Here is a 16,063-nt window from a genome sequence, read left to right on the forward strand (position 1 = left end):
AAGTGAGGAGTTGTTTAATCTCAGTGGAACGTGCAGGCGCAGAAGACCGCGCTCTCGTGCAGGAGGTCTCGCCTGGACAAGTGTCGGGACAGAGGTAGACTGAAGCCAAGCACAGCGCGTGCTCTGGAAAGCTCATGCTCGTTGTTTAATTTCTTTTTGATCATCTCGAGTACCGGGACGGAGAGTTGTATGCTGCGCTCTGGATAAAAATGGGATCAATTTTCATTGGAAGCTATCTGATGTTTCCAGTGGTGGATTTCATTATTTTGGAATATGTTTGATGAGCGTTGAGCTTTTCTTTCTCGACATTTCCTCCCTTGGGCTTGCTTCTGGAATATATTCAACAAATTGCCGTTTGATTCCATGACCTGTTCAATAACCAAAAGGCTGAATGATGAAAATCTTTTGAGATGAAAAACAGCACTTTTAGGGATCATTTTTTGCTTGTGCGCGGCTCGTACCTAATCTCGCGCCTCAGCAGCCTGTTGTCTGTGTCCGTGGAGAAACGCGCAACTTTGCCGCGAGCTGGAGCCGGAGCTGGAGTTGGGGCTGCAGCTGGTCTGAGCGGCGCACCAGGGCCACACGCAGGGGGCCAGGAGGGGGACCAACGGAGCGGCCCCGGTGTTCCGCCGTACTGTGGTTGGAAGGGGCATCCGGTGCAGCTGTGGAGCGCGGATGATGGAGACGGTGGTGATGATGATGATGAGGATGATGATGAGGATGAGTGGCCCGACAGGTCGAGCAGGCACCGAGGTCTCGCGACCATTATGTCTACTGTTGTGCGCTCTAGGCTTCCTCACGCCGTGCGTTCATTCTCACCCGCAGCCGTGCCAGGTGCTGAAACGCATCGGCCACACGGTACGAATCGGGGCTCTGCACGTTCAGCCTCGCTTGCTTCCCGCCCCTGCCGACCGAGGTGCTGAGGACTGGGACACCGACCGAGGTTGGATAGGGAGCGGAGAGCGGCGGATGGAATTGGAAAAGCAGGTTAAAAGAAGTGCCGGTGCGCCTGGATATGGAAGCCTCAGGTCTAGAGGCGCCGTTAATAGCCAGCGAGGATCCAGCAGGAGTAAGAGCCAGGCACGACAGCGAGAGGAGAACACATCGAGAGAGGACCGCGTGTTTGCACCCCGAGACTCGGTCCTTCTCGCGGTCGAGGCTGTCAACGGGGTCGGATTGTTGCCATACAATTTATCCCTGGAGCTTGTCATGGCCGTTGGGTCAGGACTCGGCGAGCTGCCCGCGTTCTCCTCCTCCTCTGCGGGGAGCCCCGAGAGCGAAGACCCGCTGTCCTTCGTGGAGAGCGTGTGTCACACCGTGGTCGTGCAGGGGGTTTCCGCCATGATCTCCTTTCCACGGAACCGGGACGAGTTCATCAACTTGGAATTTGTCTCGCTTGCGCTTCGGTTGCCAGTAGTCAGCGTTGTGCAGAAGGAGTTTACGCGCCACAGTGAGGTAAAAAGTTCTTACTAAAAAACATCTCAACTGCTGTTAACTGTTGATTACTGCACTCCGGGATACAGATGCAGAAGGACGTGAATGTACCTGTGTAGCACGTAGTTAAATAAAGGAAAGCACAGGCTGACTGGGACAAGTCAGGCTAATCCAGCAGAACGAATAGAAAGCTCTTTAAATTACACATGAATTTAGGCATCTCAATTTTAAGACGTAAAGTAAAGGGTCTTAATGAGCATTCATACGACCTAAATACCATCAGTGGCTCACCTATTAGACAGAGGCAGAATGGAGAAACACTTCATCTGCTTGCTGAAGGTCTTTTTCCTCTCCCCCTCCTCCTATTAGACATTTACTCAGACAGGACAGAACATTTTTCACTTTGTTGTTCCGTATTGATTTCAACAGTCCTGGTTAAATGGCTAAAATAGAGGCACAATTTGTGACACAAGATAATGTTCTCGATTTTCACAAAAAGCCTCAACTCAGAGAGTCTAAGAAAAGCTGCAGTTGCTTCAAACGGAGACCAAAGGTGAGAGCAAATGTAGGCTCTGTCCATGGTGCTGAAAACAAGAAGCACGGGGTCTCTTTAGAGAAAAGAATGAGAGTGCATTCTCTCTTTTATACACAAGGTTTCCAGTAAAAATTGTAGATTGAAGGCTATATACAGTACACCCTGTAGCACATGCCCTGAGGTGTATATGCACACTTTGTTGGTGTTCAGCATTCGTGGAGACAATGTAGTGTTGGAAAATAACTTGGAATTGTAACTCTAACCTCAAGTTGTGTTTACATCTAGATTGTTCATCTGACTCATTTTCTTCGTGAAAGGAAATGGTTTCTCCATCCATAGTTATCAGAAACACATTTCATAGTCATACTTTTATGTTGAGACCTGAATCAGAAGACTTTCAATGTCCCATGCTTGCTCAGTCAATCTAAGATAAGATCTCGGACTAGATTCTGTCCGATTTTTACTGTTTGTCTATTCAAGAAAAACCCACATTTGCAAAGACACCCACAGCGAGAGCAAGTTGGATAACACTTGGGGCATGTGGCCTCTTCCAGTGAATACACACTATTCAGTGCATTTACAACAAAATCAAAAATGTGTTCTTTCCTACCTGTAGCATCTGTAGTCTAAAATACTTCACTGTAGCTTTGGCTAGACTACAGTAAATGTACAGTTCTTTTTACTAAACATTATACCCGCTTTGCAGGAAAACATAACAGGAAAAGGCTTCAGTGGCATTATAATTGTTTAAACCAATGGCAATGTATTTTACTACTGTGTTTAGTGGCATTAATCAAACGCATTCAACAATACATGTAAAGGTAAGCAACACTTTTTGACACATGGTGACATGGCATTTTCTTTTTAAATTTACTCTCTCAGGACTTGGGTTGGGTATATGAACTGTGAAAATTTGGAGATTTTAGGTATTTGAAAGTAACAAAATCTACATATACAGCACCCGAACTAAACAAATAGGTTGTTGTCAGTGCCTTCGATAACCGTTCTAAATGATATGACATTTTCTGATCCGACTCCCTTAGTGCTTTATGGTTAAGCTCAGTCAACTATAGCTACTTGGTTTAGGTTAGGGGAAAATCATCTTTACACTTGGTTAAAATCATTCTGACTGTTGGTAGAAGACATAAAGTGAGCTTAGTGAATTTCTTGAACTGAGAAGTGACTCTTTAGTTCAATACTCTAATTGAAGATTATCTGTAGGGTTTGCAGCTGGAATGAAAGAGAGAAAACGCTTGTTAAAAGTGTAAACACTCTAAATGAATCCCCGGGATGGTTCATTAACAACCAGTTTCTGGCGAGGACACCTGCTGAGTTTTGTGTGTGTGTGTGTGTGTGTGTGTGTGTGTGTGTGAGTATGTGTATTTGTGTACAGGTAGAAATCTCTCTCACAATTACAGAACAACTAGACACACACACACACATACACACACACACACACACACACACACACACACACATCATGTAATTAAACTGAAAATTTCTTCAATTAGGTGCCACTAAAAGGGCAATTATTGCATATCAATGAGTCCTGACTACCAGTTAGAGTGTGTGTTTTTGACTTTCCACGCACAACCTTCCTGAAAGGGGCAAAGAGTATCATTGTTTAACACGCACACACACACACACACGCACACACACACACGCACACGCACACGCACACACACACACACACACACACACATCAGTATCATTAGTTAGACTGAAGGGTTCTGGGACCCTTGCCACCGACTAAGCTCTAGCCGTGTGTGTTTGTGTGTGTGTTTAGGGTAATCTCTTCCTGCCCTGTGCACAAGGAAGCATTTTTGTATGATGATGACCTAAGCAGGTGTTTGAAGTCAACTCTCGTTCTTGAAAATGAAATATTAGAGCACACAAACCAACAAAGATTGATTACAGTAAGTGATGGATGGGTAGATGGATGGTTGGATGGATGAACAGGCAAAAAGATGCACTTGGAAATAGACAGTCAAAAAACTGGATTGTGCTGAACTCATGTGTGACTTTGAGAGATGGCTTAACTCCCCTCTGACTCAGTCTAGTTTGGCTAGCAAATCCCGACTGAAAGATGAGAGCTATTTCCTTAAAAAATAATTTTTAAAATTGGGAAACTTTTGGAATGTTTTGAGAGGATGTCATTAGGGTTTATTTGGTGACCATGTCTGACCTTTGACTTATTTCTTTACTGACAAAGCTTATAGTTTAGGTTAACCAAAGTTCACTGTTAAAACATGTACAATATGCTCAACCAGTGAGCAACCTTTGAAATTGGATCCTGTCCTCATTACAGCATGTTATGTAAGTGTCGAAATGATGAGACTGCATGAGAAAATTGAGCTGGAGCAAAATATAAAGTGACCTCAGAGTAAAGGGACTGGGTGGATTGGGAATAGGTGGTGAGAGGCTTTGGAAGCAGCAAAGGGTTGAGAATTTAGCATATAAAAGACCAGGGACTGGGATAGTCCCAGGGAAATTAAACATCCTGAGATAAAAGACAAGTTGTCACTGATAAGAGGATCTAGTGTTAAAGTGGAAATGTATCTCATGCTGGCCCACAACACTAAAGCTTGTGTTAAAGTAAGATACAGCAGCTTCACAGACAGGTAAAGCATCAATGCAAATATCGGTTGCTACTTAACCCAATTATGTACAAAAGTATTCGCCATGCATTAAAATTCAAATATGTTGCAGATATTCCCATATGTCAAAGGGCATACTGTATGTACAGAACTGTATGTGCAATATGTGCAATGTAAATTACAGATTTTGCCGGTTCATTAGATACAGCTGTACAATCTAATTGTAATTTTGCTAGATTTGTCTTGTTCAGCTTTTGCGGACAGTGTCAAACAGGTGTTGATTATATGCATGGCCGTTTGTAGGGCTGTAGTTAGTGGTGCTGTACTGGACTGGACTTAGTTTTTACAACTGTATTAGTGTAACTATGTGGCAGTCTGAACATGTTTTAAGTAGGACAGAAGGAAGCCAATTGTTGCACAATGTGCACAGAAACAAGTTGACACAGTGTAAATATGTCATTGGCTTTGGAACTACTTCATCACAGTTACTAATATCGTCTCACAATTGGGTTATATTGAATGCCGCTTATCATAATTTGTCAATGTCAACCATTGTAATCAAAAGTTGCAAAGAAACTCCTGCACACTTCACAATGTGCAACGAATAATTGAATAGCTGGCAAAGTTTTGGTACTAGACCTTCATCAGGCTAAATAGGTGTAGCACTGAAATGTTGTCAGCTATAAAATTAACCATACGAAGGTAGACAATGTGCAGTTTCCATGCAACTTTTAACTTACTCGTAGCGCTATGACACACCTATCTCATTTTATGGATGTGCAGAGTATTTTTCTGTTCCGAACTATCATAATCACCCTTTTAATTTGAGAGCTCTAAATCACTGCCAACCCAAAATAGTCTGGATCGATTCTCAAAACAGCTGCACTGATGGAAATGGACAACAACCGCACATTAAAAGTTACCAACAATCATACAATCAATCAAATAGGTATTGATGATTCTTCTACTTGGTATGCAGCTTCCATCTGTCTTTGCAGTGTTTTCAATAATGACTTACCACTAAGTAACAATCCTATTTAATAATAATTTTAATAATTGTGTAAATATGTGAACTATCACTTACTTCTCATACACCCAACAGTTAGTTCAATCCACGGGGCTCTGTTATGGTAAGATGCTATTTATGGAATGCATTTCTTTACTCAGAAAATAAAATAAAAACACTTGTGTGCACAATTACACAAAGTAAGCCTGGGATTTTCTTTTCAGTTAGATGCTGGTAAATGTGTAGATTATGCTGATTAGGATCTTGGAGTAATTAGCGGTTGAATGATAGGGCTTTGCTGAGAGCGAGTGTGTGTGTCTGTGTGTTTTGGATGTGTGGAGAAGGTTGTTGCTGTTGTATGTTTATTAAAGAAAACTTATGCAATCTTGATAACAGAAAACTACCAGAAACCCATTTTAATCCATGTTCACACTTTCCCAACAATGTATCATCTAATCAAGGAAAGATCAATACCAATGTATTACTAGTTCAATATATTTGTCTACTGGCTCATGGGTCTGCCAATCCATGCCGTTTTACCATACAACAAGGCTTGCAAGTTTTTTTCACATACAACCTCAAAGCAAATGTATTTTGGGCTAGGGAAGTCACAGAAAAAATGATTTCTGAAGAGAGAAGAGTAATAAAAGAGTGCACAGGGACAGCAAAGCTGGGATTTCCCAGTCTATCAAAAGCACCAGATCTCTGCACTTACATAAGAGAGCAGGCAGCCGCACTTCCTAGCAAATTTCCTCTTGTTTATTTACATGAGGAACAAAGACGAGGTTACAGATTTATAGTGATCAGAGTGCAAAAGTGCTCCAATCCTTCCAATCCTCCTGGGGGATGAGAGGACGGGAAATTATGATGCCCTGTGGACCACATTACCATTTATTTTCCTGAAACAAGGCCTCCAAAACTGAAATAAAACACGTAGTATTGCATTTGTTGCTGCTTTTTTCCAGCAATAAGCCATCCGTGTGTATGCAATAAGCAGATGAATAATGATTATCTTATTTGCATGCCAATTGGGTAGAGTGAATAATGGTATAAGTGAAATTAACCAAAAGATTAATCTAATGGACTTTTAGTGCAAAGCTTGTGGAAAAGTTATAAAGTCAATTAAACAGAGTTGCTGAGAGGTCTTTTAAGTTTGAGTTTGTGCGCAAGTACAAGCAAGTGCATGACAGACTGATTGCCTGGGCGGCTGGTTTGTTGGGGCCAGTATGCCAGAGTGCACTGAAGCAGGTCTGGCAGCTCAATATTACAGGGATGACTGTGTCAACTTTGAAATGTATCGGCTCTGATCTTCAGGCTGACTATAGCGCTGTAGGAGCAGTGCACAGTCTGTGTAGAGTAAAGTGGGTTTGCACTGGTCTGATCATAAAGGCACTGAGGGAGTCAATGGAGTCCAATAACCTACAAATCATCCATATTTTACATTACTGTGAACCATTTCACATAGAAAGCAACATTTTTTTAAGATTAATGTCCCACCTTGCTGACATCCGTTTTAGTTAAAAGAGTAGTTGACTTGGTGTAGTCACCAGACATGTTTTACAATATGTAAAAAAAAAAATAAGCAACACTTTACTTGAAGGTATTTACATGAGTGACATGAGACTATCATGAACAGAGTCATGACATATGAACCCTAACCATAACCATAACCATAACTTGTCATGCCAAAACCAAATTAGTCAGTGTCATGTCACTCTCATGTAGATACCTTCAACTAATGTGGAACCACAAAATACATTGTTACTGTTAATATTTGGTTTAACATGTTTTTCCCAAATAAAAGTAAAGTGTAAAAAAGGCGCTGGGAGCACATCTACGCTTTCTCCTTCTTTGAGAAATTGTGGATCTGCCTTGGCCCCGCACACCACTACTGCTCATGCTCACGCTAGGTTGAGACAAGTCCGCTGACATTCTAGCATCTAGGTTGACCCATAAAAGAGCAGCGTACATCAATATGACTAAAACATTGGTCAGAGTCAATAAAAGGTTCACTTGGTTCTTCATTTCCTCCATGGTTAATATAAAAAGTATTATGAAAGAATCCCTTTTTCTGGTATTTGGGTGTTTTGTTTTGTTTCTGGTGCTTCCACATGCATACAAACTTGGACAAAACTATTCATGCTGTTTTGAGTAAGATAAGGTTTCCATCAGTTTCCGGGTGAGCTGTTAAAAATCTTCCCGGCTTTCTACGTCACTAGCCGAGACGAGGTGGCTAACCGTAGCACATGCTAGCTAGTTCTCAATGGATTACAAAACACTGCTACAACACACACCAGTTCACCATAATCTACAAAAGAACTATTTCCATGTCCCTGTTCTACAGGTATTCCACAACTGTGCCCTTGTTTAGAAGAAGTCTCCCAGCTAATTCTGCCTTGTACTGACCAAAGTTGGAGAAAGAGTTATCTAACTGATGTGATCTTACCTAGCTACTGTGCATGTGCGACTCCCAACAAAGACCGAAGTGAGATGTCTCACTCTGTAGCTATAACAGAGACCTATACATAGGGTGAAAACATGATCTGCAGCAATGTGCAGTACAACAAAAATATGGTGTTTTTTGAAAATGAAACAATGTAAACCTCTTCTGGTAACACCTCAAAATACAAGTATGAACCTGAAAATGAGCATAATATGGGCGCTTTAAGAATTAAATTTTGTAATAGTGGTAGGTTACAGTATTTCCAAGGGGTTCTGCACATAATCACATCAACCTTTGCTTATAATTTGTCTCCTGGGTTGACCCAGCAACTAAGGATGCTTCTGAAATGAATCCCTGCTTTTTACCTCACATAAAGCTAGCATCAACCGTGACCCAAATTAACAAATAAATAAAGGTTAATGGGCTTTTTACTATGGATTAGATACCTCAAGCTAATTTAGACACTCCCAAAAATGATTTAACATACTGAAATGAAGTGAAACCAGATGTAGCGTGTAAGGTTGGAAAGTAATCTAAAAAATACTATTCATTTTGTAAAATTTGTGTCAATTGTAATATAGAGAATAATGAACTGGAGCTAATTGGCTAACGCATGTAATTCCATGGCCTTTTAACAGGATACAGTGTTGTTCTCTTCTAAAGGCGATGATGGCCAATTTAAAACATTGCTGACAGCAAAAGAATTGCTCAAACTAAAAGGCAAGCAAGCACTAAGCCTTTTACATAATACAAACTATAGTTTATATAGTATATAATAGACCATAGATATATACTAAGACCAGAAAAACAGACTGATGTCCATCCCATTTATATCTTTGGCAAAGCTATTGCCGAATTGCATTTTGTATATAAAACAGAGCAAAATGAAGCTTTACATTCAAGTATCTTCCTTGAACACGTAGCCATTTGGTGGATGGTTTTCATCCAAGAACTCGACAGTACTTTGAGACCACATCTCTTATTGTTCCTGGTCCAGGTGGGAATCACACACTGTTGCCATGTTCATACCCATTGATCTGTCCAAGCCTCATCAATCATCTAATGAGCTTACGAATCGCAAATCAGTGGTGAATTCAAAAGGGAATTAAAAAAAGGTGGAATTCACCAAGCACAGTATGTGAAAGGCCCAGTTGAGGTTCTTCAGGTTTCTGGTGTTGCTTAAAATACAAATAAAGAAAACATAAAGATAGATGTAGTGTATTTTTTTATGATGTGAAAAATGATATTCATAGGAGCAGGTAAGTGGAGGCTGAAATGCATTCTATCCACCAGACTGTGTTTGTTCTTTAGGAACAAATTGAATTCTAAGATAGAAAGTAATTCTGCTTTTGGATTTATAACCTTTCTGTCTTTTTTTTTCCTCTTTTCTTTTCTTCTCCGCTCTACTACATCTATTTCTCCTTCCTGGTGCCCCATCTTCTTATTGTCACACTTTTCCTTCTGAATGTTGCATGTAACTTTCACCTCCACCATCCTTCCATTGTTCCTGTTTTGCCTTGCTCACTCTCACCTTTATTCTAAGAACCACCATCTAATGTAATGTTTTTCTCCTATCTCTCTGGCCTCTATGAAATCCAACTGACCCTTGTCAATCCTTTGTCCTCCCCAATTCATTCCATTCTCTTTTTTCCTCCTGTTCATTTGTTTAACTGTACCCCATCTCTATCCCATTCCATATGCTCTTACCCTCATATCTCTTCCATCCCTTTTACACTAATTACCTCCTTTTGTCAAAATCACTTGCTCATTCGCCCCTTCCTTTTTTTCCAATCTCCCCACAGAATCCTCTCCATTTCCAACTAGCGATGCGGACCGTGGAGTCCCCACCATCCCGTCTCCTCTCTACCTTGCTGATGATGAATGGCTGGTGGGACTTCAGTATTCTGCTCTGTCAGGAGTGGGACATTAGCGACTTCCTGCTCCTCATTAAGAACAACACCCGTTTCCACCTGGGCACCCTTGTCAACCTGACAACTACCGCCTCAACCTCGTCACCGCCTTCTTCATCATCATCACACTCAGGGGTGGCCTCAGGTGTCGCAACAAGTGCGCAGGCCTCGTCATCCTCATCGTCGTCTTTGCCTTACTTCTCTCCCTCTGCTACTTCGTCCACTTCCTCCGTTAAATTAGACCAGCAGCAAGCTCTCATGCGGCAGCTGGATGCCCTGAGGGAACCTTCCTCCACAAGGGCCGTGGTGACCTTTGGGTGTGAGATCCGCGATGTGCGGCGTCTGTGGACGCTGGGCACTCGGATGGCGCTCCCAGAGTTTCACTGGGTTTTGGGGGACAGCCAGAATGTGGTGGAGCTGAGAACAGAGGGGTTGCCCCTGGGGCTACTTGCACACGGACTCATGGGTTCCCCTTCTCTGGATCACTATGTCCATGACTCAGTGGAGCTCGTCGCACGGGCGGTGGGCAGTGCAGCCCAAGTGGATCCTGCCTCCGCACTCATACCTGGGACTACTAACTGTATGGATGTACAACAGAGCAACGGCAGCTCGGGAGAATACTTGTCAAGGTAGGGTATAATGTGGACGCTTAAAGTCCAGATTGCACCCACACATTTTCATAAAATTAAGTGCAATGATTTAAATAATGTGACCATGTAACAATTTCATGATGTTCATGATGCTTCACAGGTTTGTAAACCATGATGTGTGTATTTAAAAAAATGCAAATGCACTTTGTCTGTTTTCTAGGCATCTTTTAGTTTCCGCAAATTTGTGTATGGTTGAAAGATCTATCGGTAGTTTAAACCTGGCCACATGGAGTAAGCAGAAATAGGCTGTCATTGCAAACTTGTAAGCAAACAGTTGCCAATGTTCACATCCAGCACACACAGAGAGACATTAGCATTCATTTGGAGTTATGTTTTTAGGCAACCTGGCACATGTAAGTCAAACAATCCGTCTTTTTAGCTCTGTTTGGACTACCAAAAACTCCTGAGGAATATATGTATCCAAGCTACTAGCTAAATTTGCCTTTGTGCTATAGGAAGTTGTCTCTGAAGCATACAGGGGCTTCTAACAGGGGTTTGCTAAAGAAAAAAAGAAGAAAGAAAATTAAAAACAGCTGCCTGCCGCATTCAGACAACCAATAATCCTCATTCTTCCCCTCTTTCATGGTGCTATTTACGTATGTGAATCAGCTTCTTGTTTCTACTTTGTCTACTCTATACTCCTTTCGTTGTGGTAGAATGTACTTCTCTCACATAATGCAGATGTTTGGTCACAGCCCAGCTGCAATGTAAGACTGGAATCCGCTATAGAAACACATTTAAAAACATCTGCGAAAGCCAAGTGCACATACAGCGTATTTGAGCGCACACCACATACACCCAATAACTGCTGAGGTGTAGTAAAATAATAAGATGTACCAAACTGTATTTAGCCACAATCTGCAGCTGGGCCACTCTACTTTATATGCTACAATAAGATACGAGCGATGGAGAGTGTGTGATCACACACGATCCCATTAACATAAGAGTGTGACCTTTTCCGTCTGAGATTCTCTCCAAAACACCTGAATCAGCAGGATGATCAGCCCAGGGGAGGAGGAATTATTGAAACATGATGAGTATGTAGAGCCTGGAGGAGATTTCTGGTTGTGTTCACATTTTTCTTTGGTTCATTTTGAGATACATTAAGTGTTGATTAGACTGCCAGTGTTTTACATATCACAGAACAAAGAGCATGTGTTACAGGACCTTTAAACAGGATTACAAGAGCCCTGATGTTAACCCTGTGAATGCAGGGGGTTCACCTGTGTTGGACAGTGGGTCTAATCCAAGCCGTTTCAGACACCGAGATTTGGAAACGTCAGCCATATACCTGGCTCAAGAAAATTAGGATTAGATAGAAATGTATGATACTATAACCAACTGTTTAATGCAACCTGGAAAGATAGAAAAAAGGCAGTGTTCTCTCAGAAATGTTATTCCTTCTTTTGTAATTCAGTTTTTGTAAAACCGTTAGATCTTTTGGACTGCCCCATTGCGTTCATGCAACGGGGATTAACAAGTGATGATTTATTGTTTGTTTTCCAATTTTTATGTCTCTCTTGGATGTACAGAAGATTGGCGATAAATTCAATCAAGGTCGCGATCATCATCTATTACCTATTGTTGTGCAGTCTAAAACGATCTTGATTCTGATCGTGGAGGCAGCGAAGTTTAGCTGTCAGATATACTGACCTGTCACCTGTGTCTTTTTCTTTCATTGTGTCACAGATTTTAAATGAAGCTGACCTGTGAGTGCAAAGATCTTTATAGGTTTTTAACAGTGTATTCTTGTACTTACCAATAAGCTGGAAACCATTGTTTTTGTTGTCGCCAGTATAGCCATAGTTTTTTGTATGTGAAAATGCCCTTAGACATTAGAGGGTTAACTCTGGATGTCCAATCAGTACTGATGGTGAATGTAGTCAGTTGACGAAATTGACGTAATTTTCCTTATAATTCATGTATTGCCTATTCCACACAATTTATTCCCCCAGTGGTCTCTTTTTGCTGGCCCGGCTCCTCGTTGGCGGCTGCCACTCCTGAGGCCGACAAAAAACTCCCAGAATTACCCTGCAATAAGGGAAGTTTGTTAGCGGCATTGCGCCCCCAGCTTACCAAGCTGAAGTAGCAATAGTTCATCCGGATATCAGTGCTGTAACTGGTGTCTGGAAGGAGAGCAGATTTTCTAGCTGTGGTCGACTGAGCCCCAGAGACGAGGAACTGCAGGCTTTTTCCACCCCATATCCCTCATTTAGATAGATGGAGATAAGGTCTAAAATAGCTGAATTGTCCCTTAAGTCATGATATTCCACACATTGACAGAAGGCTCAAGGGGCTCCAGACTCCCCAAGCGACAATGAGATATATAAACCATTGAAGGGTGTGGTGAAAGGTTGTAGTTGACTGTCCTCAAGTTCTTCAGAGGAAGAAGATGATATTTGCACATGTAAGTTGCTGAAAGTCTGACTTTATCTATTTCGAAAGCAATTTTGACTCATGTTGCTTCAGGGCTGACATTTAGATGCCGGAGAAGTGCTTGGAGGCATTAATGTTTGATATCATTCTATAATAACGCTATTTTTATTAAGTTCAGTATTGGCTTCAGCTAGGGATCTGGAGATGAGAATGAGAAAATAACAGAGTGCATAGGATGAGATTTTTAAGATGTTATAAATACCTGCACATTATTGTAGTGGTTTATACAATATTTAAACTTGAAATTCAGCTCTTCATAAACACTTTTATTTTTGTTTATGCTATTGATGTTAGTTCATCTGTTTCAATTGTTATATAATCCAATCCCACTTTATTTGTAAAGCACATTTAAAACAACCAGTTTGACCAAAGTGCTGGACATTAACATGATTCTAAATATATAACAGACTATAAAAATAAAAATGCAGAATACAACTCTCAAGCTGGTTTAATGAATAAAAGTGAGTTTAAGTCGTGATTTAAAAATCCAAAGGCTAGGGGTCAATCTCACATGCAGAGGCAAGTCATTCCAAAGCCGTGGGGCCCCGACTGAGAACGCTTGATCTCCCTTATTTTTGAGCCGCGTTCTGAGGACAACAAGGAGCAGCTGGTCAGCTGACCTTAACAACCTCAGATGAGTGTTCAGCTTCAATAAGTCAGCAATATGCGCTGGGGCTTGACCATAAAGAGCTTTGAAAACAAACAACATAATCTTGTATTCTAAAGCAAACGTATAGTCAATGAAGGGAAGCAAGAACAGGTGTAATGTGATCTTGGTTCTGAGTGCCAGGAAGGAGTCGAGTGGCAGCATTTTGAACCATTTGTAATCTGGAGGGGGAGGCCTGGTTAATACCTACATATAAAGCAGTACAATAATCCAGGTGATTTGTAATATAAGTGTGTATAACCCTCTCAAAATCAATGAAAGATAAAAATGGCTTCAGTTTGGTAAGCAGCCTGAGTTAAAAGAAACTAGATTCTACAACGGATTTGATCTGCTTCTCTTGCTGAATCTCACCATCCATTTTAACCCTAAGGTTAGTTGCCATGGACTTAACATAGGGTTTCTGGGTACCCAGGTGCAGTTGGGAGGTGCCAAAAGCACTACTGGGCCTTAATATCATGATTTCAGTTTTACTTTCATTAAAATGTAAAAGGTGTAAAGCCATCCAGGATTTCATGTCATAAAAACAATCAAGCAGTCTTTTTAGGGAATCATCACCCTTACCTTTTATAGGCAAGTAGATCTGTGAATCGTCTGCGTAGAAATGGAAGCTGATGTGATGCTTCTTTAAGATGGAACCAAGGGGAGGCAAATAAAGGGAGAAGAGAATCGGCCCCAAAATAAAACCCTGAGGAACTCTACATGTCATTGGTGCTGGGAGTCAAGAAGAGCTACCAAAACTAACTATAAACACTTTCTCTGATAGGAACAATCTAAACCACTCTAGTGAAGTGACGTTTATCCCCGCACTGTGCTCGAGACGAGAAACAAGAACACTGTGGTGGAATGCTGCTGTGAGGTCTAAAAACATTAAAAGCATGTATTTCAGAATCTGTTGAGATTAAAAGATCATTAAAAACATTTATAATAGCGCATTTATTACATAACGAAGGTGTATTAAATGCTCTGTTTCACCTCTGTATTATAAAAAAGCCTGAAATGGTTCCTTAATTTGGTGTTATTTTCCAGTGTTATGTTGATAATGATAAACGTTTCTGTTAAGAGCTTGCTGGCCCTTTTGGGCGTCAGTGGTTCCCAAGCTTTTGGTCTATAAAAATGAAGCAATGGCCTCTTTTTACAGGATATACAGTATATGCGTGCAAGTTGTCAACAGCTCGCAGAAGAGTAATGTATCCTTCTCAAAATTGTCCATTTCTTTACAGATAGTTTGTTATTTCCAACCAAGTTAATCATATATACCCAAGGCTCAACTTCTGGGATTGCTTCATTGCTAACGGAATTTCCACCAGATTTCAATTTTTAGCTAGAATGGACAGCTAGCTAGAGTATCTGTCCAATCTGAGTGTTTTGGTGCACAACTAAAACAACTTTTTAACATATACGTTACACAAAAACAAGTTCCTTCCTGAGACTTTTTTGCAGCGGCACCATGGCTCCGTCCATCAAATAGCACCTTCCATGAAAAAATGCCAATAAACTACGGCATGTTTTCCTCCAATCCCAGAGAGCTGTTTTGGACTAGCCAGACTCTTTCTCCGCAGCACTGTGGAAGAATGTCTGGCAAAGTGAGACTATCTTGAGACCAACATGTAACACTGTTGAAAACTCTGCTGTCACTTTCAGTCATTTTAGACATTTCTATTGCAGTAAGGGAACTCCCTTCTGTTTGGTGTTATGGCTGTGGCACCAGGTGCTCGGTGCATAGGCTGACCTGGAAGGAAAGTGTTTTCAATCGTGTTGAAGCAAGAGAGCACATGACAGATGAGCAACAGAGAAGCTTTGGGGGTCTTGAACCGGACATGGAAACCCTCCAGGAAATCTATTGCATGATTATTATGAACGTATGGTGGCAGCAGAGTTGCTTGCCAAGCAATAAACTAGGACTGATCCAAAACACTTTTTTTTAAATGATTAATCTAACGATTGGTGAGCAGAACTTACTTTTGCTATTATCTTTACTCAGGAATTATTTTACAAAGTCTACAGACTACTAAGTTGTTGTTGGCATTAAAGCAACACTACAGATCTTTTGTAAATGTAAATGTATTTTATTTATATAGCACCTTACATCGACCAATAGGTGAACCAATGTGCTTCACAACAGATAAAACAACAGCTTTAAAACAACAACACACCAATAACAAAGATACAATAATGAATGAGAAAAGTAAGAAAAAAATAAAATCCATATAAATGTGCCATCACATTACCAGGTACCAAACGCTTCTCTGAGAGCACGGTTCCCCAAACGGTACGAGTTTTTCCACAACGTGTTTTCATGAATTGTTGTTTATGAATTGCAAGCATTAAATCGTCACCAACACGGTCATGCAGCACATCATTAGAAACCTTAAAGTCTTGTGATTC

The 16,063-nt window shown here is 41.1% G+C and overlaps 1 protein-coding gene across 1 annotated transcript in view; it reads left to right on the forward strand.

Moving 5' to 3' along the window:
• Positions 1–675: 675 nt before the first annotated feature.
• Positions 676–16,063, forward strand: part of grin3a (glutamate receptor, ionotropic, N-methyl-D-aspartate 3A) — a 52,841-nt gene continuing 37,453 nt past the window's right edge. Inside the window, exons 1-2 of the mRNA XM_034896764.1 lie at positions 676–1,455; positions 9,818–10,554. Of these exons, the coding sequence (XP_034752655.1) occupies positions 676–1,455; positions 9,818–10,554 (1,517 nt within the window). The remainder of the gene's footprint in view (positions 1,456–9,817; positions 10,555–16,063) is intronic.

The sequence above is a fragment of the Etheostoma cragini genome, chromosome 16 (genome assembly GCF_013103735.1).
Source record: "Etheostoma cragini isolate CJK2018 chromosome 16, CSU_Ecrag_1.0, whole genome shotgun sequence".
Taxonomy (NCBI): domain Eukaryota; kingdom Metazoa; phylum Chordata; class Actinopteri; order Perciformes; family Percidae; genus Etheostoma; species Etheostoma cragini.